The following is a 24,164-nucleotide window of genomic DNA, read 5'->3' on the forward strand; positions in this document are numbered from 1 at the left end:
GCCAACGAATTAAAAGCACCGCTAATGCGGCTCGCTCGAGAATTAACTTCGTACGTTCGAGCCATTTTCGCGAGATGCAATAGAACAGGGACGCAGCAGCGTCGCGAAAGCATTGAGGAATTCCTTGTTCTCTCGAGAAATCAGCGATATTACGCAAGCATAAGCTCAGTAGTGTTCTTAATCTGCCTTTGCAATCGAAATCTAACGTATTCGCAAATAAAAAATATTACGAGTAAAGTAATCAAGAAGCATTAAGATAATACATTAAAATTTCTAAGAGCTACGGTCATTTTGATTTAAAGGCTCAGAATTCCACTCGAAACTGCGTTGAAGGCAGGTTGAGAAAACTGACTGATGAAGAGTAACAATGACGCGTTAAAAACTCACCTTATGTAAATGATGACTCCGTTGGTACATATCCTTTTCCATCCACGTGGCACAGTGATCGCCGACTGTTGCTGCTGCTGCTGTTGTTGCTGCTGCTGCTGCTGCGTAATCACCGCACTGCCGTTCATTGTCAACACCACCGCGTTATGCTGCACACCGCCGTTACCACCGTTATTGTTATTACCGTTGACACGCGACGCCGGTTGCTGCCGCGCAGCCTGCTGCGCGCACGCACTACCGCTGGGATGATTATTATTCACCGGCAAAACACCATCATGTTGTCCCGTCTGCTGATAATTCTGATGACTCTCGTCAGGACTGCTGAGACTGCTGTAAGTCGTCGTGGTCGACGATTCGTCGGACCTGACGGAGTCGCAGCCGCCAATCGCGGTAGCACCAACACCACCACCACTACCACTACCAGCACCAACAACACCAACGTCACTGACACCGACGACTGTCGCGACTGACGCCGTGGGGACAGCTTGCTGCTGCTGCTGTTGAGTATCATAACTGTCCTGCTGCTGGCCCTTGTCGTCCACGGTGGTCGCGGCCTGTTGAACATCGCCGGCATTCTGCAAGACGACACCGTTGCCGACGGACGACGCCGTCATCTGTGTTCCGTACGTGACGCATCCGTCGTCGCCGAGGAGGCCAATGTCACCAGGATTCGATCGCGCGACAATCCTGCCACTCGCCGTTGTCGTTGCGGCCGCGTTATACTCACCGCTCATCCTCGCAGCGTACGCGTCGCCGTGCTGCAGCCGCGTCTGGTACGTTTTCGCGGCACACGACACCATCACGTCGTTGCCGAGGTCGCCGTCAGCCCCCGTCGAGTCCCCGTTCTCAGGCGCCCGGCCGTTCTCTCGCGACGTCGCGACGCGCGTCATCATCGTCGTCGTCGGCGTCGTCGATTGCCCCAGGTTGGCCTGGCGATACAGCATCGCGTAGTCTTCCTCGTCCTCGTTGCCCGCCAGAGGTGGAGGTCGCCTGGACTCGCTGCCATCCGCACTGATACTCGCCGCCGTCGCAGTCGTCGTCGTCGTCGTCGTCGTCACCTCGTACGACGGCTTCAGACGGCAACAGCCGGCCGCGGGGGTGGCGGTGTTCCCTACGTTGACCCCGTCGGCGCAGTATACGGCGGTTTTGGCGGGAAAGGTCGTCGCGGCCGCCTGCGCCGTCGCCACCTGCGGTAGGATACCGCCAGTGTACTGCGTCGTCTGTTGCTGCTGTTGTGGCTGCTGCTGCTGCGGCTGCGACTGATAACCGACCGCGATAGCGGCGGCAGTAGTCGCGGCGACATTCTGACCCACCGCCGTGGCGTACGCGAAGTTCTCCCCCGACACGTACACCAGAACGCTGTTCTGCTGTACAGCTTGCTGTTGTTGCTGCTGGTGATGCGGTTGTTGCTGCTGTGGCTGTGATTGTTGCACTTGCACTTGTTGCGGATGCTGCTGATGGTGTTGCTGATGACGCTGATGCTGATGGCCGTGACTCGGGGGAGCAGGGAGCGTGGACGGCTGTTCAGGCTTGCCGGCCATGGTCCAGGTCCAGCAGCGCTGCGGATGACCCCGACGACACCCACGACAACATCACTGGTACGACGTGGCACGTAGCTCGCCTACGTGGGGACACCGACGGCGGGTACTGCCGCATCCTCCGCGAGCCGGGGCACGAATCCTCACGCGATCCTCGACGATGACGATCTTCCTGGTCTTTGGCCCGCGCGCTCACCGTTGGTCCACGTCCTGTTGCGTATCTTTTCGCGACGCTCGTAGCACGACATAATATACATCAATGTATATACCAATCGCGCGGGACGAAGCAACGAAAATTGTACGGCTCGGACACGACGGGATCCTCGGAAGCCGATAACCTCGCACAGTCGAGAGGGTCACTCTCGCCGCGTCGCGTTCGTTGCTCGCGTAAGTTCACTCGGTACTCAAAGCCGGCGCGTGTTTGGCGCGCGTAGTACACGCTGCCGCTGCCGCCGCTCGCCGGTCAATGGCCGTCTAACCTCCTTGACGCGGCGGGGATTGCCGGGCATGGCGCGAGTCGCGCCGACGATGCGTTTCTCCGGCAAGAGCCGCCGGCGATCGGTCGCGCGGCGAACGCTTCTCGGATCTCTCCTTCAGTTTGCGCTTCCTTCACTTGCCTGCTCTTCCTCCCGTTCACCCTTTCTCTTCTTCTCCAGAGGATGGATGAATGCTCGTCAAAATGTCGTAGCCCGTGATACGTCGACACACGCGAACGCGATCGGGATTCGAGATGCCGCCATCGGAGTCGGCCAGCCGGTCGACGTTCTTCCCGTATTTTCCTCTATCGTTTTGCCTTATCTCTCAGAACTCACCGTTCCGCGGCTCCGCGTTCCACGGCGACGTGAACTCGGTTTCCCGCGCGGATGAACGTTGCGCGCGTCGCGAGCCGTTCATTCCGATCGACGATCGAGGCGAGCGCCGAGCAAGGTCGCGACTGCGGCTAAGTTCACTCGGTACTCCCGGAGTACCGGCCCGACACGCGTAGGCGGCCGCCTTGTTTATCCAGGAGAATCGCGCTGCCGTGCGCGCGCGAGAACGTACACTCGCAAGGTCTCAGTCGGGCAATTCAAGGTGACGGATCCCCGTGACAGCGGCCCGTTTGCGGCCCCGCCACGAAATCGACGAGCGAAGATTCCCGATGCCGCACACACACACGCACGCGCCCGCGCGCAACGGCGCGAACTACGCCGCGGTTAAATCGGAGCGAGGCAACCACGCGAAGCTGGCTGCGCGAGATACTACGCGACCGCCGGTGACTCGCCCTGCCCGCGCGATCGCACGCTGGAATAATATTTTACCTTCGCGAAAGAGTTAATGCATTCGTTGACCGTGTCAACGCCGCCACGGTCCGATTTGCGTTTCACTCGCACTTCACTTCGCGCCCCGTTCGAGTCGCGTTTACATCCGACGAGCGCACTGATGAACGCACACTCAATTTATGTCATCATGAGGGGGGAAGTGAGGTAACACTAACATCGCCGGCGAGAAAAACAGAGAGGAAAACGTAACGTCGCGCGCAACGATAACGCGATCTCGCGAGTCTCACGGTACAGCGACCGGGCGGCGAGCCATCTCCCTCGACACTGATCGCGTACGCGGTTTAATCGCGCCGGACGCGGTTCGGCTCGAGTCGTCCGAAGTCGGCGCTCGATCGGTAATATGGCGCGAATGCGCTCACCGCGCGCGCGAAAAAAAAAAGAAAAGCAGAACACTCGACGCCGCTGGCGTAACGACTCGGGTTAAATCGCGCACGGACGGACGAGCGTCGTGTTATGACGCTGTGTCATCGTCACAGCAGCAGCAGCAGCATCACGACCACCACCACCACCGCTCTTCTACCACCACCATCATCACTGCCTCGTGCCACCACCACTACCAGCAACAACCACTACTACTACTACTCTACTACTGCTACTACTACGACGACGACGACCACCACCACCACCACTACTACTGCCACTACTAGCGCGGTTGCGAACTCGGGTTAAGTTAACTAACCCTCTTGCCGAGCCGAACACCTGCGCGCTACTCCGTTTCTCACGGGACCTCACTCCTCGCTCTCGCGCGTTTCTACGTCGGGCGATTATTCATATATTTTGTGACGACCGGCGGTCGCGCGCGACCTCCGACTCGCGCGTCTAATTGCGCTCGCCGTTATGCGATTGACGCGCGCGATCACTCCTCTGCCGGCCGACACGGACACGCGCGGCACCGCCGATCGAAATGCCGTGCCTGCCAGATGCTGTGGCCGTACGCTACGCTGTTTTCGCGTAACTGATATTGGAAAAATATGGCTCCCACCGCATACCCAGAAACCTCTGCGGCGTCCCGACGGCTGACACTCGGGCCACTCGCACGTCACTAAGCACGTCGCTAAAAACATCGACCCCCGAGACGCGAGCATCGGCGACAGTGTCGCTATCCGTCGGGCGAAGCGCGCGTTAATTTCGCGGCCACACTCATGGGCTTGCAAAGCTGATATCTTGCCTGCCTGCCTGCCTCCCTCTCTCTCTCGTTTACTCTTCTCTCACATACCTTCCGTTCTTCAATTGAAAGCAAATTCTCTCCCCAATATTAAAAATACGATACTTGCTCCACTTTACGCAACTTTACGCACCTGTACTTGATTTTTTATATCTACTTTGATTGTTTTAATTTTAATCTCTCATCGAAATAGTTTTTTTCATTTGTGTTCTTACATGCTTTTTTGCGACAAGTTAAAATAATTTACAATTCTCGTTCATATAATTAAAAATTAAATTATGGTTCTAACTATTTATCCTTTATTCTAAAATTAAAGAAAGTTGACTTATATAATTAATCAACTGATAACAAATCATGTTACATTAACATGTGCGACTAACTTGCGTTTTTACAACGGATTAATATGATAAAAGACATCGAAAAAAATTGTATGAAACAAACATCGAAATAACGGTACCAAAGGATTACAGGTTTTGCAAGGATGGTAAAGTCGGTAATTTCACATACACATATATATTTTACAGTTTGTTTGAATTTATTTGTGACGCTGAAAAAAATACTAATCAATCACCAATTCTTCCTATAATAAATAACATTACGAGACATATGCGGCTATTTATTAAAATTACTATAACTGCGGACGAGTACACCAATCATGTACACAATAAATGATGTAAATGTATATTGAAAGTATATTAATTTAATATAGTACAAGGATTTATAAGAATCATCTAGAGCATTCGTTCATGCGCGTTAATGACGGAGTTACAGGTAAAAATTGCCGAAAAACTGTCAAAACAAGTGGTAATCGTTAAGAAATTTTTATGCAATTCTCAGAGTGATATTTTACTGTAGAATTAATTTTACCAAGCATACAAAAAAATCTTAGCACTGGCAAAAGTAAGGAGAAGGATCATTAAAATCAACAGCACGGAATTCCACGGAGCTGTTTGCGAATACGCGCAATCGTCCACACACACAGGAACCTGATTCTCTATTTTATTTGCATCATTTGCAAACAAAATTGCATCTTTCCGTTATTATCGTCACACGCCAGTATACAAAAGCGACTGGAAAATAATTAAATACTACGAGTATGGAATAATGTCCCGCTTTGAAGAATTTTTTTCGAGATCTCTAATATATGACCGATAGCATCATATTATCGCAGTTTATTAACGTAGTTTATACCGTTTCGTAGACTGACACATCCCGCTATTATTACTCCCAAGTTCTAGAAAAAACTGCAAGATAACAATTTTCAGACTTTAAGGTTTCGAAGTAAGAGTGCTGCTACTTAATAGTCAGGAGGAGCAGAGATAATCATGAAATGTACAAATAATTCACCAATTCCAACTAAATATATGCAAATGCATGAATTTTAATTCTATGTTTAGCCACGTAATAGCCACTGCGGAGCTGTTAGCTGATTATTGGAGCGGTATAATTGGTCAAACAGCGGAGAATAATCGCAATGTTCGAGGATACATAATGCAATCCATTATGCTGTGACTCACGATCGATATCGCGTATAACGTTACATCGTTAAATTAATTTTAATTCCCTTATCGCTGCATAAGAGTAAGTACGTACTTTTAATGATCCTCTACTTAAGCGAAGCTTAACGTATCCCATTGACATGTCTCGTTCTGCAACCTTTAGTACATTTTCATAATTGAGAACTACCTCTCATTACTCGGCGAGATTACGAGTTATCGATCTGTCTCATCTGCAAATCGCATGAGAATCTTCGCGTAAGAATCGTGGAAAGGATCAATAATTGCAGTACTCACAGTTCTGCGTGTACCAAGACACAAATCGTTTCGTGTTTTCTTCTGCTCATCGAGCAGTTCATCTATAATGTCCGACTATATGTTATTTCTTTCTTCAGCGTGATACGGAGTCGAGCGAATGGGACAGAGAGTTCGAAATGAGAAAAATGGCTATGTTTATTACAGGGTTAGTGTAATCAAATTAATGCGTGGCACATTGGACTCGCGATGGACCTCCCTCGTCCTCCTCGTACGCTTGTCTCGTGTCTCTCCGCCTTTGCTCCTGGTCGGGCTCCAGGTCAGTGAGTAAGCATTCCTCAGCGCCGTCCGGGATTATAACTTCTTCCCTCGGCGGCAGACACTGCTCCAATGATGGAACGAGCGACGCATCTATGCTCTTCGGGAAATTGACTACGAATTGTATTATGAGTCTGCCGTGTGTAAACGGATCCTTGTAAATCGGCATGCCCTCGTTCAAGATACACTTCAAGTCTCCATGTTTTATTATAGTCCCCGGAAGCGAAGTTATAAGTAGATCTCTACCGTCCAAAGTACGAATAACTTTCTGGTATCCGCAGAGCGCCTCCACTAGTTCCAGTTGCATCCGCATCACCAGATCGTTTCTTGAACGCCTGCAAGTTAATTTTCATCGTGACGCATTACTAACTATTGATTGCAGGTGGCTGCGAGTCGACTGCCGATGCAATTACTTCATAACGATACTAACTTGAATACTTCATGCTCCTTCTCTTCAAGAAGGATAACTATATCTCCAGGCTCGAGATCGGGCTCTTGATCACCTTCACCGGTAAAGACTATCTTTTGACCATCCACCATGCCCGGATCGACATGAACCTCGAGAATTTTCCTATCTCTAATCGTTTTCCTTCCATTACAGTGTTTGCAACGATCGCGGGGATTGATGCGTTCTCCCTGACCCTTACAGTCCGAACACATGGTCTGTAAGTGTTGCAACATTCCCGGACCTAATTGCTGAATTTGTACTTGCAGGCCAGAGCCGTGGCATGTCGAACATTGCTCAACGGATCCCTTTTTGCCACCAATACCTAGTCCGAAAACGAAGAATATTATTCTCTCTTCAAATACAACAGACTAATATCTTCGCAGTTACGATAGTTACCTTCGCACTTTTCGCAGATAACATTCTTCTGCAGAGCGAGTTTACGCACGGTTCCTTTGTAAAGTTCCTCCAAGGAAACTGACAATTGATGCATCACGTCTTGACCTTTACGCTCTCTCCTTCCCCTACGTCCACCAAATCCTCCACCAAAGAACATATCAAAGATATCCATAGGAGAGGAGAAACCACTGTTGCCCATGCCGCCCTCCTTCAGAGCTTGCTCACCACCCTGATCGTAGATACGCTTCTTCTCGGGATTCGACAATACCTCGTATGCTTGAGAGATTTGCTTAAACTAGAATCAAACACGTGCAAAATTTAGCAAATATTACATGTCATCGCATGTAACATAATTATAACAAAAATATAAGCAGAATACAGTGAATGTTTCAGATTGAACTTGATACCAACCCTTTCGCCCTCATTGGGATTCTTGTCAGGATGATACTTCAACGCCAATTTCCTATAAGCCTTCTTCAAATCCTCCTGTGAGGAATTTCCGGGCTTCACGCCCAATACGTCATAAAACGTGGTTTCCTTAACCATCTTCGATTAAATGATTCGCGGTATTATGCCAAGATTGCTCCTGTTGAGATCAAGATAAGAATATACATTGTAATAAATTCAATTCTCAATCACTTAATAGATACTAATACATAAACATAATATGTATCTTTCCTTGTTGATAGAAAAACTTGAAATATGTGTTTCATGTTTCTTCAGGAGATACTGCATATAATAAATTATCTGATAACATTTTTGACAGGTGTTTCCACAATTTACTGATAAAATTCTGGGATCTGTTCGTTCGCATTGTGACAAAGAGACATTTTGATATTGCAAATGCACAGTAGAATTCATATTTCGTCCTAAAAATTGCATTGGATCATGCAACAGCTAATCGAGTTTAGCTCATAACTAATTCATAAATTCCACTGAATGTATCATTTTGTGACGCGATGCAATCAGATGGAAACTTGTCACGGGCGAATACAAATATGGTCAAGACATAGTAAACATGTGAACAGCTAGTGTATGTACTTTGAAACCAATTATCTTATTATTTTTTGCAAGAAAGTTTACGACCAATGTTTCTGTCAGGTGAGTGACAAAGATGATTGTTGAATATAATCAGGACTTTGACGAAACGGAAGCTTCGGTCTAAACTTTATCGCTATGGATCACATGTAACAACAAAAATAAAGATACTGCAAATGCGATAATCAGATCGGAGTTATTAAATAGCAACTAATCCAATCATCGATTTTTATTTAATTTTTTCTATCTTCATTTAATATCTATCGCAATCGTTCCATATTCTACGAAATCATCGTGCGGAAAGTGCGACGTGCAATATCCCAGCACGATTTTTGGGGAGCGAAAAATCGCCCGCAGCCCGTCCGCGAGACCGCCGGACGTCCATGCGGACTGGGCAAGTTTCAAAATGGCGACCGATAGCGAGGCAGTGAGCACACGATATTAAATAGATTAGCAAGCGGGGAAATTAAAAGGCGATCTCCGCGGCGCGGCGCGTTGCGGCCGCTTCGCGAACAAAGACGTCCACGAAGAGACTTTCTGGATCCTTCTACCACGTATAAATATATGCGAGCGCATGACTGCCGAGCAACGGGATCGGTGTGCGACGCAACGAGGCGCGAAAATCTCGCCAAACGGCTCGCGAAATCTCGTCCGACGCGAGGCGAAACGTCGAGCACGCACGTTTATGCTACATCACGAAGATAACGCGCGCCGCCGTGCGTGGATGACAAGCGTATTCTCCACCTCTTTTTCTTCTGCGCAATGCCTCGCGGCGAGGCCCTCGCCGCGACGTTAATTGATGCACCCAGCAGGCCACGACAGAAAGGACAGACGGAGCCGAGTTACCGACTTCTCCACCATTTTTTCCTTCGCTGTTGCACTCGTGTACTCGCTTAGCGAGGCAACTCGACTCTCGACGATCCTCGTTTCGTAACGTCCACATCCGCTCCGACATGCACTCGCGTATACCTTGGAGCAATAACCCTCGATTGTTTGCTAGATTCCTTCCACCGTTCGTCCCGCGAAGAGCGTGACGGCACAAGTCGAGAGGAAACCCGCGCGGTCGGAGCTGCACGGTGGCCTCCGGGAACTTCTAGACGCGTCTACGCTTCGCGCGAACTCACGCCAGTCGGGACTGCGGGACTCGCGTGAAAAATCATGAGGGTGCTACCGATCGATCGCGCGCGACTCGGCCGTTTCCAGTCCCTCCTTCGCGGGATTATCCGTCGACGCACGGGCTTTCGGAGGGGCCGACGTGAAAGCTGGCGGAAACTTACCTAACGGCGAGACGAGAAGCTCGTTGCGCTCGTGAAGAATGATCGCGCGTACCGCACGCTCTCGCACTCTTTCCCTGTCTTTCCGTTCCCCGCACACGAACGATAGCGTTTCACGAACTAAACTGCGTGAGTGCTCGAGAGTCTCCCACCAATATTACCCGCTCTCGTATCCGTTCTCGAAACTTCCTAGAGAAGCAATGGAACGTTAGCCGACCGAACGCCAATCAGCTGCCACCAACGACGCCCGAAGCGCCACGTACGTGACATCGGTCTTTTTAGAAAATCCGTCGATTCTGTCGCTCGTCTTGTCGGTAATAAAGTTTCAAGGTCGACGTCTGATATCCCATTAAACACATTTTTCCTTTCCTACTATTTGCGGCAGAGATGGTTTATTAATCTCCGAATGTTATTTTAAAATTTCTTTTCTGTATATAAATTCTAAAGTATTTATTGATATTCCTACAGATTTTGAGGTAGGTGCTGATGAACACCAAATAATAATCCATATTTCCTAATAATAACCTAAAAATAACTTATAACATTTTATATTATTTATAATTGATGGTAATAAATACAAATTTTAAAAACAAGTTGCTTTATTTGAATGAACCGGATGCGACGTCATATCGTGTACTCTATTAGCGTAGATGGCAGTGCACATTTCCGTACGTGTCTTTTAATGCCTTTCTCTGAGTCGTGAAGCGGTGTGCTAAATAAGCAAAATGGTACGTACTTTGTATCAAAAAATTGTGCAGTAATCTTTCAGTAAGACGCACAGTATTCGATTCCATATTTAATAATGGTATCTACTGCGATACGTGTCATGTATATAACGTTTCGAATATTATTTCTAAATCTGAAATTCTAAATGCAGCGCGACATAACCTTGCTGTACACCTGTACACAATTTGAAAAGTTACATGCACTATCGGTGTAGATTATCACAGTTGGATTTGTACTGTTTATAAATAAAATATGCAACACTTCTCAATTTTGTGTAGCATATTTAAGATCCTTTAGGGCGACGCAAATAATCTAATTCATCATGTTTTGATTTTCCATTATAGACGGAAGGTACAGTTACTATTCGAACGAGGAAGTTCATGACCAATCGGCTCTTATGCCGCAAACAAATGGTGAATATATTTTATCTTTGTATTTTATATCATTAAAACTTCATCAATATGTCAAATGTTTTAGTAGTGATACATGTACGAATTTATGTTGGAATTTGTTGTATAGGTCGTAGATGTTATCCATCCTGGCCAGCCATCGATTCGTAAAACTGAGATACGTGAGAAGCTCGCGAAAATGTACAAAGTAACGCCAGACGTGGTCTTTGTGTTTGGCTTCCAAACCAACTTTGGTGGTGGCAAATCTACTGGCTTCGCACTCGTCTACGACACCTTGGACTTTGCTAAGAAATTCGAACCTAAATATAGGTTAGCAAGGCATGGCCTGTTTGAAAAACAGAAGCAAACCAGAAAGCAGCGTAAAGAACGCAAGAACAGAATGAAGAAGGTTAGGGGTACTAAGAAGAGCAAAGTTGGAGCAGCATCTAAAAAGGTAGGCAAACTGTTGCGAAATTTACTTTCTATAAAAATCTATAGCTATATTTCTTGCTCTATATTACTTGAATGTCAATGCTATAATTTGGTACAAAATTATCTTTGATTCTTTTCCATTAATAAATGTTCTCCGATATAAAACTTACTTCATGCATGCTGGAATCAAATTATTTTTAAGCAACAGATTTTAGCTTTAATGTCACATCAAAATTGGCTTTAAAACATTCTATTTGATATGGAAACTTTTTTGCCTGTGTTTTCATTCAGGCAATTTTAATAAATGCGTACACGTGTGTTCAATGAAATTGGAACATCAGAAGAATGATTCCTAATAAATGGCGAGTGTGTATGATATGAAATAATAGATTACATTTTTTTTATATTTTTATCGACCGCAATTAAATTTTAATAAATATTTTTTGAAAGAGATTTATTCTTAAACTTGTAAAGTTTTAAATTCTTATTTTAGAATTTATTAGAATTTTAAATGAGCATTTCTCACAGTTCTGATTTCACAGAATAGAATGCATAATATGCGATATTAATGAAAAAGCACTGGAAATAAATAAATAAAATGAAATATATTTTTTTTATGTGGTGACACATTTTTATAATATTTATATCATGGGCAATTCAGAAGTTTTTCCAAAATTTTTCTTTGGTCTGATCTCTCTATTGTGCATGTTGCGGTGGTATACGCTTGTTATTCACATTCTAGGGAAGGAAGTAGACAAATGCTCATCATTTGCACTACAAACTTCTGGAGAAGCAGTATCTTTATGATGCTTAATCGGGGTCAGCATGCAGATATTTAAGTTTTAAGATTTCTTTTCTTCTCCTTTAATTGTATGAGCATGCTGATAATTTTTTTCTTGCTTTTATAACAGTTTTGTAGCATTTGATGGTACATGATTTTATTTTTAGAACTTGTTTGTTGCACTACTAATCATTATGCTAATATTTCATCTCTTCTTCTTCACAATTCTTGTCCAGAAATATTTTATGCTTATATTTTTATATCCCTGCTTATATAGAATATTATAACAAAATGTTTTTAAGAAGGTGCACATTAGATATAGTTTTGTTGCTTACAATTCTGGTTTACTTATCTCGTGACTTAATATAAATTTGATTGGTATCTAATATTTAAAAAATATTAAATTATGTATTTAATTATGGAGTTGTATTGAATTTCATGTTAGTGGCTATTGTATATTTTATTTCTCGCTTGTGCGCTTGTTAGGCTAGTGCTGTGCACATTAAATAAAGGTAATAAGCGATGCATAGTTTTCTATTGGAGCATAATAATATTAAAAAAGTTTATGCATGCTTTTCAGTTGATTTTAAATAATTTTAAATAATTCTGATATTAATACGATCTTTCTTTTTATTACAGTAAATCCATAGTAAAGTCATCATGAAGAACACGGTTTGCTTACCAACGACGTAAAAATTATTATAATATTTTACTATTGATGTAATTATAATAAATTTACAAAAATAAACCTGTATACTTCTTGATGAGAATCTCACGTGTTGCGTATAATTATTTGGCGCTTTAAGAATATACAGCATGAAAAAATAACCTAAAAATTTTGTTTTATCATTATCACATACATTATTCCTATAGAAATAACAGTAAAAGTATATACGGAACGTCCAATTGTGTTAAAAGGTCAATTATTTTTTCGACACTGTATATTATATAAAATTTACGCTAACAGTTTGCGATAATTCTTATTTATTCTTTTGTTAATTATACTTTTTCAAGATTTGCGCTACTACATTAACGTTTCTACATGTAACTAATCATGTTAATGTATTTACAACTAAAGGCTCATTTTCGAATTTTCTAACTATTAACTAATAGTATAAGCGATATTAAATCACAAAACAAATCGAATTCGTTATCTCGTAATACGTCTTTGTACGTATACGTAATCTGTCCTTAAACCATTACGACTTCAGCAGATGATGGGCGAGGTTTCTTCGTAGGACGACTGGGACGTTTATCGACAGCTTCATTGTCTTCTACCCGTTTATTAAAAGTGGGTAAAATAAATGTAGATGTTGCAAGGTTTTCAGTAGTAGTAGTAGTAGGAGGAGTGGTAGTAGCAGTAGTAGTAGTAGTAGGAGGAGTAGTAGTAGCAGTAGTAGTAGTAGTAGGAGTAGTAGTAATAGTAGCAGCAATAGTTTCTTCAGTAGACATTGCAGTTGGTTCAGTGATAATTACAGTACTTCCATCAGATGTTGCATTTGACACAGTGGAGATCGGAATTGCCTCAGTGGACGGTATTATTGATTCGATCGGAATCGTAGTAGATTCAGCGGTCGCAACAGCTGATTCGGTAGAAGTCGCGATTGACTCGGTAGATATTGATCCAGTGGATGTTGGTTCTGGTTCATCGTCCGTCGCAAAGGATGTGCCAGAAACTACAGTTCCTTGAGTCGACGTGGGTTCCGAAGTAGTGATTAACTGGGTGGTAAGCAGAGTCTGTTCGTCAGTAGTGACGGTAGGCTCGGTAGAAGTAGGCTCAGTAGAAGTAGGCTCAAAGACGGTTGATTCAGTAGAGGGTAAGACTGATTCAGTCTGAGGAACGGTCCGAGGTGTTTGTCGTTCTGTTGTGGTCAATTCGTTCCTCGAGGTGGTTGTTGGAGGTTGAGTGGCTTTTGGGACTTCAAACACACCAGGCACCCAGTCGAACTGTGAAGGTATAGGCACTCTTGGCAGCACTCTGCTATCCCAGTCACCATTTTTCGGATTGTAATTCGGATTGTCCCCTATAACTTTTCGGATGAGGTACCAGTTACCAACCCGGACACCCCAATCTTGGTCTGGATCGAAGGCTACGTCAGCTATCATTAAAAAAAAGGACGCAATAAACATGGTAGATCAGGATAGTCCAGAAATCATTTAGGAGAATATCACTCTGTCAAAATCTTGGAAGAATCGTACTGCATGCGATGTTAATAGTAGCTCTTACACGACGAGTGACGCATCATGCAGATCATCGGAACCACGGGTGCTTTCAATTATGTGCTGTAGCGAAGCGTAAACACGCGATTTAACATCCAAGCATAGTGCGAGTTGCAGCTTACGACATAACAGAGTACTACGAATTCTGTGTTAAAAATTTCAAGGTATTGAAGACAATGCTTACATAAATCCAGAAAGAGGCCTGGGTAACCGGATACTCGACTTTCGATTTTCTTGTCAATATTCAAGATATCCTGTGGCGTCAAATTTGGACTATCATTGCCGAACCATTCGTGCCACTTTTCTACGATTCGATTCCTCATCGTTCGGACCCACTCTCGTACTGTATCCGCGATACCAGCCGATCGATATACACGTCGAAAACCTGCATCATCTGTACAAATACTCTGATTGAATAAAATATTGCAATTGAAATAGAAATGATTCCACTTCTTGAGTCACTTAAGATAAAATTCTAAAATGATTCAGGAATTTAAATATTTTGTAGTAATTATGCGTCTTATATTGATGTTAATCAGAACCTGTGATTTGTTTCTTATATTGACTATATCCAAAGATATTGAACTAATCTTTATAATTTAACTTGTCAAAATGCATTCAAGTTAATTAAATCGATGCTACAATATTATTTTCGCACGCTTATTAGGAGGTATCTCGCGTTATACATACATCAATTACTTTATATTACATTTGAAGAATTCAGGGCAACACGGATTCGTCACTTTTAGAGCTGGAAAGGCGTTTAATCTACATGCGTTTCATTGAACTTTGAAAATTGATTGTCTCACTTTTAAATCGCCTCCCATTTCGTACAATACAATTAATTAATAACATGAACAATTATGTACACTGTACACCACCTGTGTCGGCGACTGGTATCGACGTGGCAAACTCGCAGATGAGGAGCAACAGGAATAAACCGAGTAGTCGCATTTTGTGACCGAACCGAACAACACTGCTTTAACACGCGGACGTAGGAGCGCGTGCGGCTTTATATGTCTTACAGCGGAAGTGCATAGCATGACGGTCTCATTAGTAGACACAATTTTATCGGGAATCAAACTGAATTCGCGCGGTAATATTGTTGTGAATCAACATCGGCCTTGTTTATCCTGATCCTGATCTCTTGGCAAAGTTGACCTCCATCAATTCCTCGACTATAACTTTACACGAATCCAAAATCGAAAGCACGAAACGCATGTGATCCGCAGCAAGACGGAGAATCGCTCGTGCCGTTCGGAGTACTCATACGGAGCCGTACGGGTATCATCACGCTAATGCACCATGCGTTACGTATAAGCGCAAATTACACATACAGAGATAATTCGTTGTTACTCATTTGGGTTGGACCATTCCAAACGGGCAATCAATTGATCGTGCTGTTGATTCATATAGTTTATCCGGTGTTTTGCTATTATGCCTGTCTGCGCTTTTAACGCTAGAGCTCAACTGAGGATTATTAAAAAATTATTGCCTTCCTTGGATTCAAGTGACGATTGAGTATACTAAAAGTGAATATATGATAGAAACGTGTAACGATATAAGAATAATCTCTGTCCTCCAACACCCCACTCATAAAGAATATGTTTTTGAGATATAAATTGCTATTTGGATTTAACGAGATGTATTTTCGGCTTTTAACAGGCCCATACTTCATCTTAATCTGTATCTATTTTTAAAATGTAAATTTGGGCTTGACAACATGGGATGATACAGGAAAATAAAGTATTCCAATGAGACATATAACAAATAAGCATTCTGTTATTTAGTGAATTGGGATTGCGCAATGTTGTAGGAGAGATACCATAAACTTTGTATATTCAAGATAAAGATACTGTGATACATGGTATATATGGATATATGGATAATATGATATATGATAACATATTGTTGTTAAATATTATTTTTTACAGTTGTATCAATAGATTAACAAAATGGATGTAAGAAGACACGTGCGAAAGAATTTGGTTTCACTTTAGCAGAAATAATTCTAATCAAGAGATCTATTGGCGAGTATTTTATTTACTTATAATAATCACGCGAATTGGCATTGTGTCCGAATAAACGAGTTTAATTTCATATCAATTAATTGTGGACGGAAGACAAATTAAAAGAAATTTTGGGTTGAGGCCCAATATTGTTATTTACGATATGAACTTATGTATCCCAATATAGTACCAACACATCCGTGTTGTAAAATGCCAAGGTCTGATATAAGAACGCATCAATTGCAAAATTTAACGGAACCCACAGAATCCCTCGCACGCATCTAACAGCAATAAACCGTTTTCGCTATCGATTGCAAGCGTTGATGATAGAAGTCCTATAAGCTCTTTATTTGCCCATTCCCGAACTCTGTTGATACACTTTTCAATGCAAAGTGCTACACGGAATCAAGTCTAATACGTGTATTTTTCCAACGCGTGACTCATCTCAAGTCTCATCGATAGATTCGTTAGGTTTTCGCAAGGAAATGCTAATGATTATTTGTTGCTAAAATTTTGGGCATCAACCTGCATACGTTGGCCGCAACATGCGGCTGACACAAAGACTGCTCAGCCATGTTGCGTGCCATACGTAAAAGTGAACTCGCCCAGAGCGGTTGGGGAAACATCGCGTTCGCAGCTCTCCCATACTTAACTTTCGTTCTTGTCCTCGTCAAGTATCAGTCTCCCGATTCCCTCGACCACCGTGTATCGCCTGTATCAGGAATCATTTGCTGTGCGCATGAGTCCGCTATAAAGTAACGAACGGGAAGAGTCTACCATACGACAGTACGAACGGAAGAATCTGGTGGCGTGGTCAGGCTACGTTCTGCGGAGTGCGAGATCAATCGAAGTGCCAGGTAAACGCAACATTTCAGTAACGGATCATAAATATCTCGTCATTAGGTGATTAAAACGTCTCGTGGAGCATTGCGCGTATGTATATTATGCGGAATTCAGGTATCCCAGGTTCAATAGACGAACTGCAACGTATGCTGATGCGCGTACGTTGGGTTATGTTTCTGTAAAATCGGTCGATTGCGTCGCAAGAGTTAAATAGTACCGCATGAGAAGCTTCTCTGGCAATATCCAGATAGACATAAAATAATGCACGAAAGAAAAATAACTGACGGATAATGTAGAATAGAAAATGCCACAAGAAAATTGGTTTATCTCCAAACATGGACTCGTCCATATTTGTGAATCTACATCATCCAATCGCATAGCTCCATGCAGTGGCGGAACGATAACAGTGAAGGCCCGTTGATAGACACTGGCAGATATTCTAAGTTTTTTAGAAATTATTCAATTTCTTGTTGCCAAATTTAGTATTTGTTGCTTGCAATATTCTTAATAATACTGTACAAAAATTTAACAAAGTACCCGCAAAATTGTTCTCGACGCTGCACACAAGACGATCAATATCTTATAGACCTCTCTTATTTACCAGGCACGGATAGCAAACTTATATCAAAGCATTGTATTTTTATCGGAATTCTATTTATCGATCTACTTGCGCATGTCTAGTTAATATTCAAACATGTAACGTAAGAGTCATACATATTCTAGTAATCCAAGAGATGCTCTTCAGCAATTTCTTCGTGTACACAACTTGGTTGAACCCTAACTTCAAATTATCATTTGTGATAAAAAATGTTCGATTAACATCGTCGTTAAACATCGTCAAATGCATCATAATGCGGGAAAAACCCGGCTGATAATACAATATAATTAAAATTGTTTGATTAAGAAGTATCCCTTTTATGAGTGATAAAGTTGGTCAAGTTAAGGAACTATTCCCAAGTATTTCTCTCTCTGTCTCTCTCCCTCGGAAATCTTACGCAATACTGGGAGTTATTCATTGTACTACTATATAAAGAGCTCTGTAAGATTGGATCGTGCTTTTGTTAAATCTTATTGACTGATTGCGTAATTGCGCCTCTGTTGCAACTTGAGCTCTTGCAGATCGATGTTCCGAAATGACGTCAGCATATCACAATAGCTTGTCAATGGTGAGGAATATTCAAAATTTGTGGGATATATTCCTTACCCAATAAATCCGATGGGACTCCCAATTATTCGATCCTTTAGCAAACAGTTTGCAGCAAACTCTGAAAATCCCATTGTATCATCATCGAAAGATCATTTGTGACTCGATGTTCAGCTCTTAGAATTAATTAATATTTCTTAATAATTACGCAATCCCAATACTATTACGGATTATACATGTATATGTCACGGTCGTTAATTGGACATTTTCCAGTCTTTACAATGTTAATTTATTAACATTTCTTATGAACCTAATCGTGTTGGATGAAACGAATGAATGAATTAGTTGCGTGAATTCATACTGCCAAATCGATTCATCCGGTTGTGTACTTTATATCATCATTTCCCACCTTTTTCATCAAAGTCCAAATATATTCGACACTAGCTGCCTAAGCTGAAAACGCACCAGATACTAAAAGACCCAACTTTGTGTTGGGCATCGGTACCCATTGGGCCAGTACCGCATCCAGCACTGCCATCAGTTCGACAGCAGTCGAGCTGGGCCGAGTGAAGCGCTCAGCAAACACAACCATATCTCCCTTTGTCCAATAAGGATCAAAGAAGACGCGTGCTCGAGAAGAAGAGGACAGCATTCTACGGTTGAACGCGGTAGAAGGAGAGGGACTTCGTGGGCAAGCACATCTGCAGGCGCAGGGAAAGAGGCATGTAGGGCTTAACAGAATTTCAGGGGAAGGAATCTGACTGCCCGGCAAAGCAACCAGCATAGTCCGCGAACGGCAGCGTTGCCAACGTGGTCTCGAGACTCAAATACGACGCGTCTGTCCGCAGATCGCGCTCTATTGATCAGGATGACCGATAACACCACCATCCTCCACGAGGACAAGAACGACGACAGCGGTTACACGGTGTCACAGTTGTCGCCCCATATCCCCGAATTCGAGTTCCAGGAGTGCAAGACAGAGCCATGCATCAGTAGAACCAACTCGACCGAAGAACTGTCGACACTCGTAAGTATGAGAATTGATAAAGTCACGCCTTTCCAGTGAAAGATCTTCTACGTTTCGCTAGTCGTTCCCGTTACGTTCGTCCGATCGGGTTGTGTGTTGTTCACGGAACTGTTACGCTCGCTGTCGGCCATATTTTACCGCGCTTTTTTCCAACGTGTTGTTTGACCACTAATTAAGTATGGCGTTTCACATATCTGTGATGTGTGTGCGTTGTGTGTTTTAAATGAGTTTATTATTGATGTAATGAACTGGGTTATATATAATTGTTTCCTAATAAATGGGGAATTAATTTTAGTGACTACTTTTTTTGCTGAAAAGATTTTGTGGGATCTTGATTACACTCGCACTGTTGATATGTGCTTCTGTGGTGTACAGTGTTTATTATTTGTGAATATAATAGAATTTTTGTTCCACCGATCCAAAATTTTAAAGATACAATTTATTTCCTAAGATACTTGTCTTCATAAAAGGCTATAAAAATGTAAACATTTAAATAATTATATATTTTTTATCGTAGGATGAACCTCCATCACCACTACATATTTCACTACCTGTGATTACAATAAGGACTCCAACTGTTGTATTAGAAAGATGCGACAAGATCTGGGAAACATTGCAATTAATAAAAATACAAACTGATCCAACAGACGAAAGTGATGTGTCTGAAGAAGAAGAAGAAGAAGAAGAAGAAGAAGAAGAAGAAGGAGAGGAAGATGTAGAAGAAGAAGAAGAGGAACAAGTACAACAACCGAATAAGATTGAACCATCTGCATCACATATTAACAATGAGTTTACATTCAAACACAATAATGCAATGCCATTACCTTTCGAGTTTTCTGTTCAAAGAACAAGAAAATTATACCCTTGTTCTACATGTGGCAAGCAGTACATGTTGAGACGATCCTTAAGAAAACATACAGAACGAATGCACGGAATCGTACTTCCGCTGCAACGTAGGCGGCGTTCCTATAAAAAATTGACTGACAGTAATACTAAGGTATTCAATTCAGCTGTTTTACCGAGTAAAAAGGATGATTTCGATGAACTTACCGACAAGGATCCACTTGAAAAATTTACTGCGAAGCAAGAAGCAAAACCTGCTAATACCGAAGGTTTTGTTAAAGAATATGCTGCGTCGAAATATGTCAAATGTATGTTGTGCAAACGAAACGTAAAATCTCTAAAAGAACACTTAATTCATTATCACAAAATATCGGGACATAAGTCGAACATTATGAAGTTAGAGTCTTCATTTTTAAATGCGGACAAACCATCATCTTCTAAAGCATCACCTGGGAATAAAAAAACAACATTAAAGGATATATTGTCTGGCAGACTTTCGCAAAAATTTGCTAATGAAAATACGCGAAATGAATATCATATAATGGATGATGAAAAAGACACTGACCAAGAATTTCAAGGAGGTACGAAACGGAAATTCACATTACTTTACCCTGCTAAAGAGGATAAAAGAATCAAATTGGACAATGAAAATTATACACCTGTTGGTAACACGACTCCAATCATACCGAGAAAAAAATCTATAAATCTCATATCCTACAAGTGTGACATTTGCCTGGGAACGTACGCATCTGCCCATGGTTTGTACAAACACAGACGCGTTCACTACTTCCGTGGAGAAACCAAAGAGAACTTTCATAAGGTTCAATGTAGATATCTTAATTCACCACTGAATAAGAAAAGGTTAAACGCAAAAACTAGCAATAACGTGAAGGGAACAAATTTGTTAAAAAATTGGTACAGGCCTAGGCAAAACAAAAACACTTCCATTATTGATGGAGCGGCTACACGCAAGGAGGAAACTGATGAACTTAAACATTCTTGCTTATGTGGAAAAGCATTTCGACATGCTCATAGCATAGCTCTCCATAAAAAGAGTTGTAAGTTGTATCAACAGGAAATCAACAGGATGGACACTGCAAGGCTCAGTAGTGATAGAGATTCTGGTATCGGTATTAATATAACAATCAAGAAACGGGAAGATGGCTACGAGATAGTTGGTAAAGATAGTGACGACGAGAAATCTCAAAAGTTTGTCCATTTCATGGATGACACTTCATCATCGAACATGGAGCATCTTACCAAAAATGCAACTAGCGCAGTTGCTAGACAACAGGAACGGGATACATCTAAATACAGTAAAGAGCATAGTATCTTGAAATTGCGAATTGCTGATGAAGACGAGATCATCGATATCGAAGACGATTTACAAATTGACTCTATTAAGATTAGCGATAAGGCAAAACAGTTGCTTGCGCAAAATGATAAAGTTATTAAATGCTCGTTAGTACACCCAAATAGCAATGCAAAAAATGTGGAAGGTGGAGGAGTTCCGGATAAAGTCTCTACATTGAAACAAATATGTGAGAGGATTATAAGCCGTCTCCAGCCACCCACAGATGCGGCGGGGGATGAGGAAATGTGCCAAGAAAATAAGCAGATTAAAAATCGGGAAATAGATCAGGAGAACATTCAGGTAATAGGCCAGGAAGCGAATTACAAAAAGAGGGAATTACGATCCTCGAATAAACGGCAGAGAAATATGAACGAAGAATTCGACTATTCATATGGCGAGGATTACAAGGCGCAGTTGGATCCGTTATTGGCATGCGGGTACTGCGACGAACAGTTCAGTAACAGTAATTCCTACAACAATCATCAATGCGCTGTTAAGGAGGGGAAATCGTTCGACGAATTTTCGCTTCAGTTAATATGTTTCTACTGTAACGAAACACTGAGTAATTATGCTGAATTCGACCAGCATGTGCGATTCGAACACTTTGATCTTGCGTTTAATTGTTATCAGTGCACTGAACGATTCGCTAGCGATAAAGGACGTTTACGTCACTTTCACGCGGAACACAATGATATGCGTTGTAGATTTTGTAATAAGAAACTTTCTCTGTCGTTAAAGACCCTGCACGAGGGTTATCATTTAGGCTTCGGTTATCCCTGTCATCAATGTAAGAAAGCTTATTCGAATAAGAAGAATTTGTCATATCACAAATACACTATACACCCGAACGGGGGTGATAATCTGATAACGTGTACCGTATGCTTGAAACCGATCAAACTCAAGAGTTTCCGCGGGCATATGTCGACGCATAAACATAACGCATGCCATTTTTGCGGGAAAGTATTCTCCAATAGGACAGGTATAGAGTATCATACTATGATACATCATGGAACTAATTCTAAACTCAAGTGCAACATTTGTGGTGCACGTTTCCTTACCAAGAAGCATCTCGAGAGGCATCAGAAGATGGAGAAGTGCAACAGCGACATGAGAAAAAAGGAGAACACGGCAATACATGTTAAAAGTCATTAACAATATTTTTTGCTTAAGAAATGTAGAACGTAGATCACGGCAGACTGATGCAGTTCTAATAACAAGTCACAAACAATTAAGCCCTTTTCATTCCAACTGATTTTCACATGAACATGCAGAAAACTTTTGTCGACTGTAGTTGCGCTGGATATAATCGCACAGAAACACGATTAGACTTTATATTTTGTAATTTATAGTAGACAAACTCTGAAGGTTATATACAAATATGTATAAAATAGTGCGTAAAAAGATATGTTTATCATCTAAATGTAAAGAATGCATAATGAATTTTTTAAATATTTAATTTTCGTTCTATGTTCTATGTTTGGACGTATGTCTCATTTACCAACAGGTATCCTTACACAGATTACTTGTATGATATAAATATACTACAAATTCTACATTAAATTGAAGTGAATTTTAATCTTAAAGTACACATTTCTTTTTGGTTAATTATTTTAACATTTGGTAGGCGGCCTCATGTCTGCAAGTACGGTCTTACGAAGTATTAACAAGTACAGTTATACCTAAGCTTAGTCGTAGTTATGATATCTTTGTAAATAATGCAATTATTTTTCTTTATTCTTGTTTATCGAAAAATTATATTAGATGTAATATTCACAAAAGACACACGCAACAAACACACATTAATATTAAATGACTATTGTATATCTTGATTATAATCTGAAAATAACTGAAGATAACTTAAAAATTCAAATAATTGAAAAGCGGCAGAAAAAATTATCAATACTGATTTTAACATATTCGATTACAGGAAAGTGCTTTGAAAAAATGTTCGTTATTTTGCGATAACAATTTGTTTATTCTGAAAATTGTGGCACGCATAAAAATTGTCAATGTTAACTAAAAAGGCATAATCTTGATGTGTATTAGGTGTTATATGCTCTATCGTTTTTCTCAAATTTACGGATTAAAGTTTGCATTGCGCCGTGCGTGATCATATATTATGACGATACCGTAATTGCAAAATTTCTTTTTCTCCTTTCTTGTACGATCGAATTTGTTAACCGAGTATATGTGTATTGTGTATAACTTGTATTTTATATAATATATGTTAAAGATTTTATTTCTAAGTTCAACATTCATTTCACTTTGGCGATATTTCTGTTTATAACATGATATAACATGAGCGTTACATTATTATTGTGGTTATAGAATTGTTACAGCTAAATCAGTGTAATAAAGTTTGTTTTTGAATTTGTATTATACATATTACTACGTTATAGCGTTTATTAATATGAAGATTGTGGACAACTGAACTTGAGAGACAGTTTTACATTTATTTTTCATCGCAATTAATTGTAATAAAGGAAATCGTCAATAGTTTGTATAATCTATCGTACATTTTCATATGTTCCCTTTTCTATCCTAATTGAAATGCCCTAAAAATCTCAGATATGTGAAATGGATGAAGTTTACAAAACCATACGAATGTCTAAACCAAAATAGTTGATTCTACATATCGTTTTCACACACACGCACGCACATATATAGTATTATGCAAATTTAACAATTAACATTAAATTTGATCATCGATCTAATAAATGTAGCAAGTAACATTCGTCTTGCGCGAAGTTGTCGTATTTAAA

General features: G+C 41.7%; 5 protein-coding genes across 12 annotated transcripts in view; 2 read left to right on the forward strand and 3 right to left on the reverse strand.

Annotated features, from left to right (window-relative positions):
- The window catches only part of LOC105277415, a 205,561-nt gene extending 201,646 nt beyond the window's left edge, over positions 1-3,915 (reverse strand). For 2 of the 3 annotated variants that reach the window (XM_011335761.2, XM_011335764.2), the window contains exon 1: positions 388-3,787. In XM_011335761.2, coding sequence (XP_011334063.1) covers positions 388-1,928 — 1,541 coding nt within the window. In that variant the 5' untranslated portion in view covers positions 1,929-3,787. Of the gene's footprint in view, positions 1-387 lie in introns of all 3 variants that reach the window. The other variant, XM_011335762.2, reaches the window with a different exon arrangement.
- A 1,015-nt stretch (positions 3,916-4,930) lies between these two features.
- On the reverse strand, positions 4,931-9,855 carry LOC105277410 (dnaJ homolog subfamily A member 4). 2 transcript variants are annotated; one of them, XM_011335754.3, is made up of 5 exons: positions 9,638-9,855; positions 7,734-7,908; positions 7,323-7,617; positions 6,909-7,248; positions 4,931-6,813 (listed from the first exon to the last, which is right to left on the reverse strand). In XM_011335754.3, the coding sequence occupies exons 2-5, from the start codon at positions 7,866-7,868 to the stop codon at positions 6,384-6,386; spliced, it is 1,200 nt and encodes a 399-aa protein (XP_011334056.1). In that variant the 5' UTR covers positions 7,869-7,908; positions 9,638-9,855; the 3' UTR covers positions 4,931-6,383. The 2 variants fall into 2 exon arrangements, with proteins under 2 accessions (XP_011334056.1, XP_011334057.1); XM_011335755.3 differs by lacking the exon at positions 9,638-9,855 and adding an exon at positions 9,330-9,495.
- A 415-nt stretch (positions 9,856-10,270) lies between these two features.
- LOC105277412 (40S ribosomal protein S24) lies at positions 10,271-12,732 on the forward strand. Of its 2 annotated transcripts, XR_893608.1 has the most exons (5): positions 10,271-10,362; positions 10,705-10,773; positions 10,880-11,203; positions 11,924-12,000; positions 12,602-12,732. XR_893608.1 is itself a non-coding variant. In XM_011335756.1 (4 exons), the coding sequence occupies exons 1-4, from the start codon at positions 10,360-10,362 to the stop codon at positions 12,602-12,604; spliced, it is 399 nt and encodes a 132-aa protein (XP_011334058.1). In that variant the 5' UTR covers positions 10,272-10,359; the 3' UTR covers positions 12,605-12,732. The 2 variants fall into 2 exon arrangements, 1 of the variants encoding a protein (XP_011334058.1); XM_011335756.1 differs by lacking the exon at positions 11,924-12,000 and having other exon boundaries at positions 10,272-10,362.
- LOC105277413 (integumentary mucin C.1) lies at positions 12,570-15,395 on the reverse strand. 3 transcript variants are annotated; one of them, XM_011335757.3, is made up of 3 exons: positions 15,052-15,395; positions 14,367-14,576; positions 12,570-14,061 (listed from the first exon to the last, which is right to left on the reverse strand). In XM_011335757.3, the coding sequence occupies exons 1-3, from the start codon at positions 15,134-15,136 to the stop codon at positions 13,154-13,156; spliced, it is 1,203 nt and encodes a 400-aa protein (XP_011334059.2). In that variant the 5' UTR covers positions 15,137-15,395; the 3' UTR covers positions 12,570-13,153. The 3 variants fall into 3 exon arrangements, with proteins under 3 accessions (XP_011334059.2, XP_011334061.2, XP_026823884.1); XM_011335759.3 differs by having other exon boundaries at positions 15,064-15,392; XM_026968083.1 differs by lacking the exon at positions 15,052-15,395 and adding an exon at positions 14,873-14,896.
- Positions 15,396-15,533: 138 nt separating this feature from the next.
- LOC105277409 lies at positions 15,534-23,908 on the forward strand. 2 transcript variants are annotated; one of them, XM_011335753.3, is made up of 3 exons: positions 15,534-17,048; positions 19,027-19,205; positions 19,723-23,908. In XM_011335753.3, exons 2-3 carry the CDS (start codon positions 19,047-19,049, stop codon positions 22,552-22,554), a joined length of 2,991 nt encoding a protein of 996 aa, XP_011334055.2. In that variant the 5' UTR covers positions 15,534-17,048; positions 19,027-19,046; the 3' UTR covers positions 22,555-23,908. The 2 variants fall into 2 exon arrangements, with proteins under 2 accessions (XP_011334055.2, XP_026823881.1); XM_026968080.1 differs by lacking the exon at positions 15,534-17,048 and adding an exon at positions 18,649-18,899.
- The last annotated feature ends 256 nt before the right edge of the window (positions 23,909-24,164 follow it).

This window comes from Ooceraea biroi, chromosome 3, assembly GCF_003672135.1.
Source record: "Ooceraea biroi isolate clonal line C1 chromosome 3, Obir_v5.4, whole genome shotgun sequence".
In the NCBI taxonomy this organism is placed as follows: domain Eukaryota; kingdom Metazoa; phylum Arthropoda; class Insecta; order Hymenoptera; family Formicidae; genus Ooceraea; species Ooceraea biroi.

Excerpts from the sequence above, each read along its gene's own strand:
- LOC105277413 (XM_011335757.3), bottom strand. The coding sequence starts at position 15,136 with ATGCGACTACTCGGTTTATTCCTGTTGCTCCTCATCTGCGAGTTTGCC. Across the intron at positions 14,577-15,051 it reads CGACACAGGTGGTGTACAGT|ATGATGCAGGTTTTCGACGT; the intron begins GTACATAATTGT and ends GTATTTGTACAG. Across the intron at positions 14,062-14,366 it reads AGGCCTCTTTCTGGATTTAT|CTGACGTAGCCTTCGATCCA; the intron begins GTAAGCATTGTC and ends TTTTAATGATAG.
- LOC105277410 (XM_011335754.3), bottom strand. The coding sequence starts at position 7,868 with ATGGTTAAGGAAACCACGTTTTATGACGTATTGGGCGTGAAGCCCGGA. Across the intron at positions 7,249-7,322 it reads TATCTGCGAAAAGTGCGAAG|GTATTGGTGGCAAAAAGGGA; the intron begins GTAACTATCGTA and ends TTTTCGGACTAG. Across the intron at positions 6,814-6,908 it reads AAGGAGCATGAAGTATTCAA|GCGTTCAAGAAACGATCTGG; the intron begins GTTAGTATCGTT and ends ATTAACTTGCAG.
- LOC105277412 (XM_011335756.1), top strand. Across the intron at positions 10,774-10,879 it reads TCTTATGCCGCAAACAAATG|GTCGTAGATGTTATCCATCC; the intron begins GTGAATATATTT and ends TTTGTTGTATAG.
- LOC105277409 (XM_011335753.3), top strand. The coding sequence starts at position 19,047 with ATGACCGATAACACCACCATCCTCCACGAGGACAAGAACGACGACAGC. Across the intron at positions 19,206-19,722 it reads CCGAAGAACTGTCGACACTC|GATGAACCTCCATCACCACT; the intron begins GTAAGTATGAGA and ends TTTTTATCGTAG.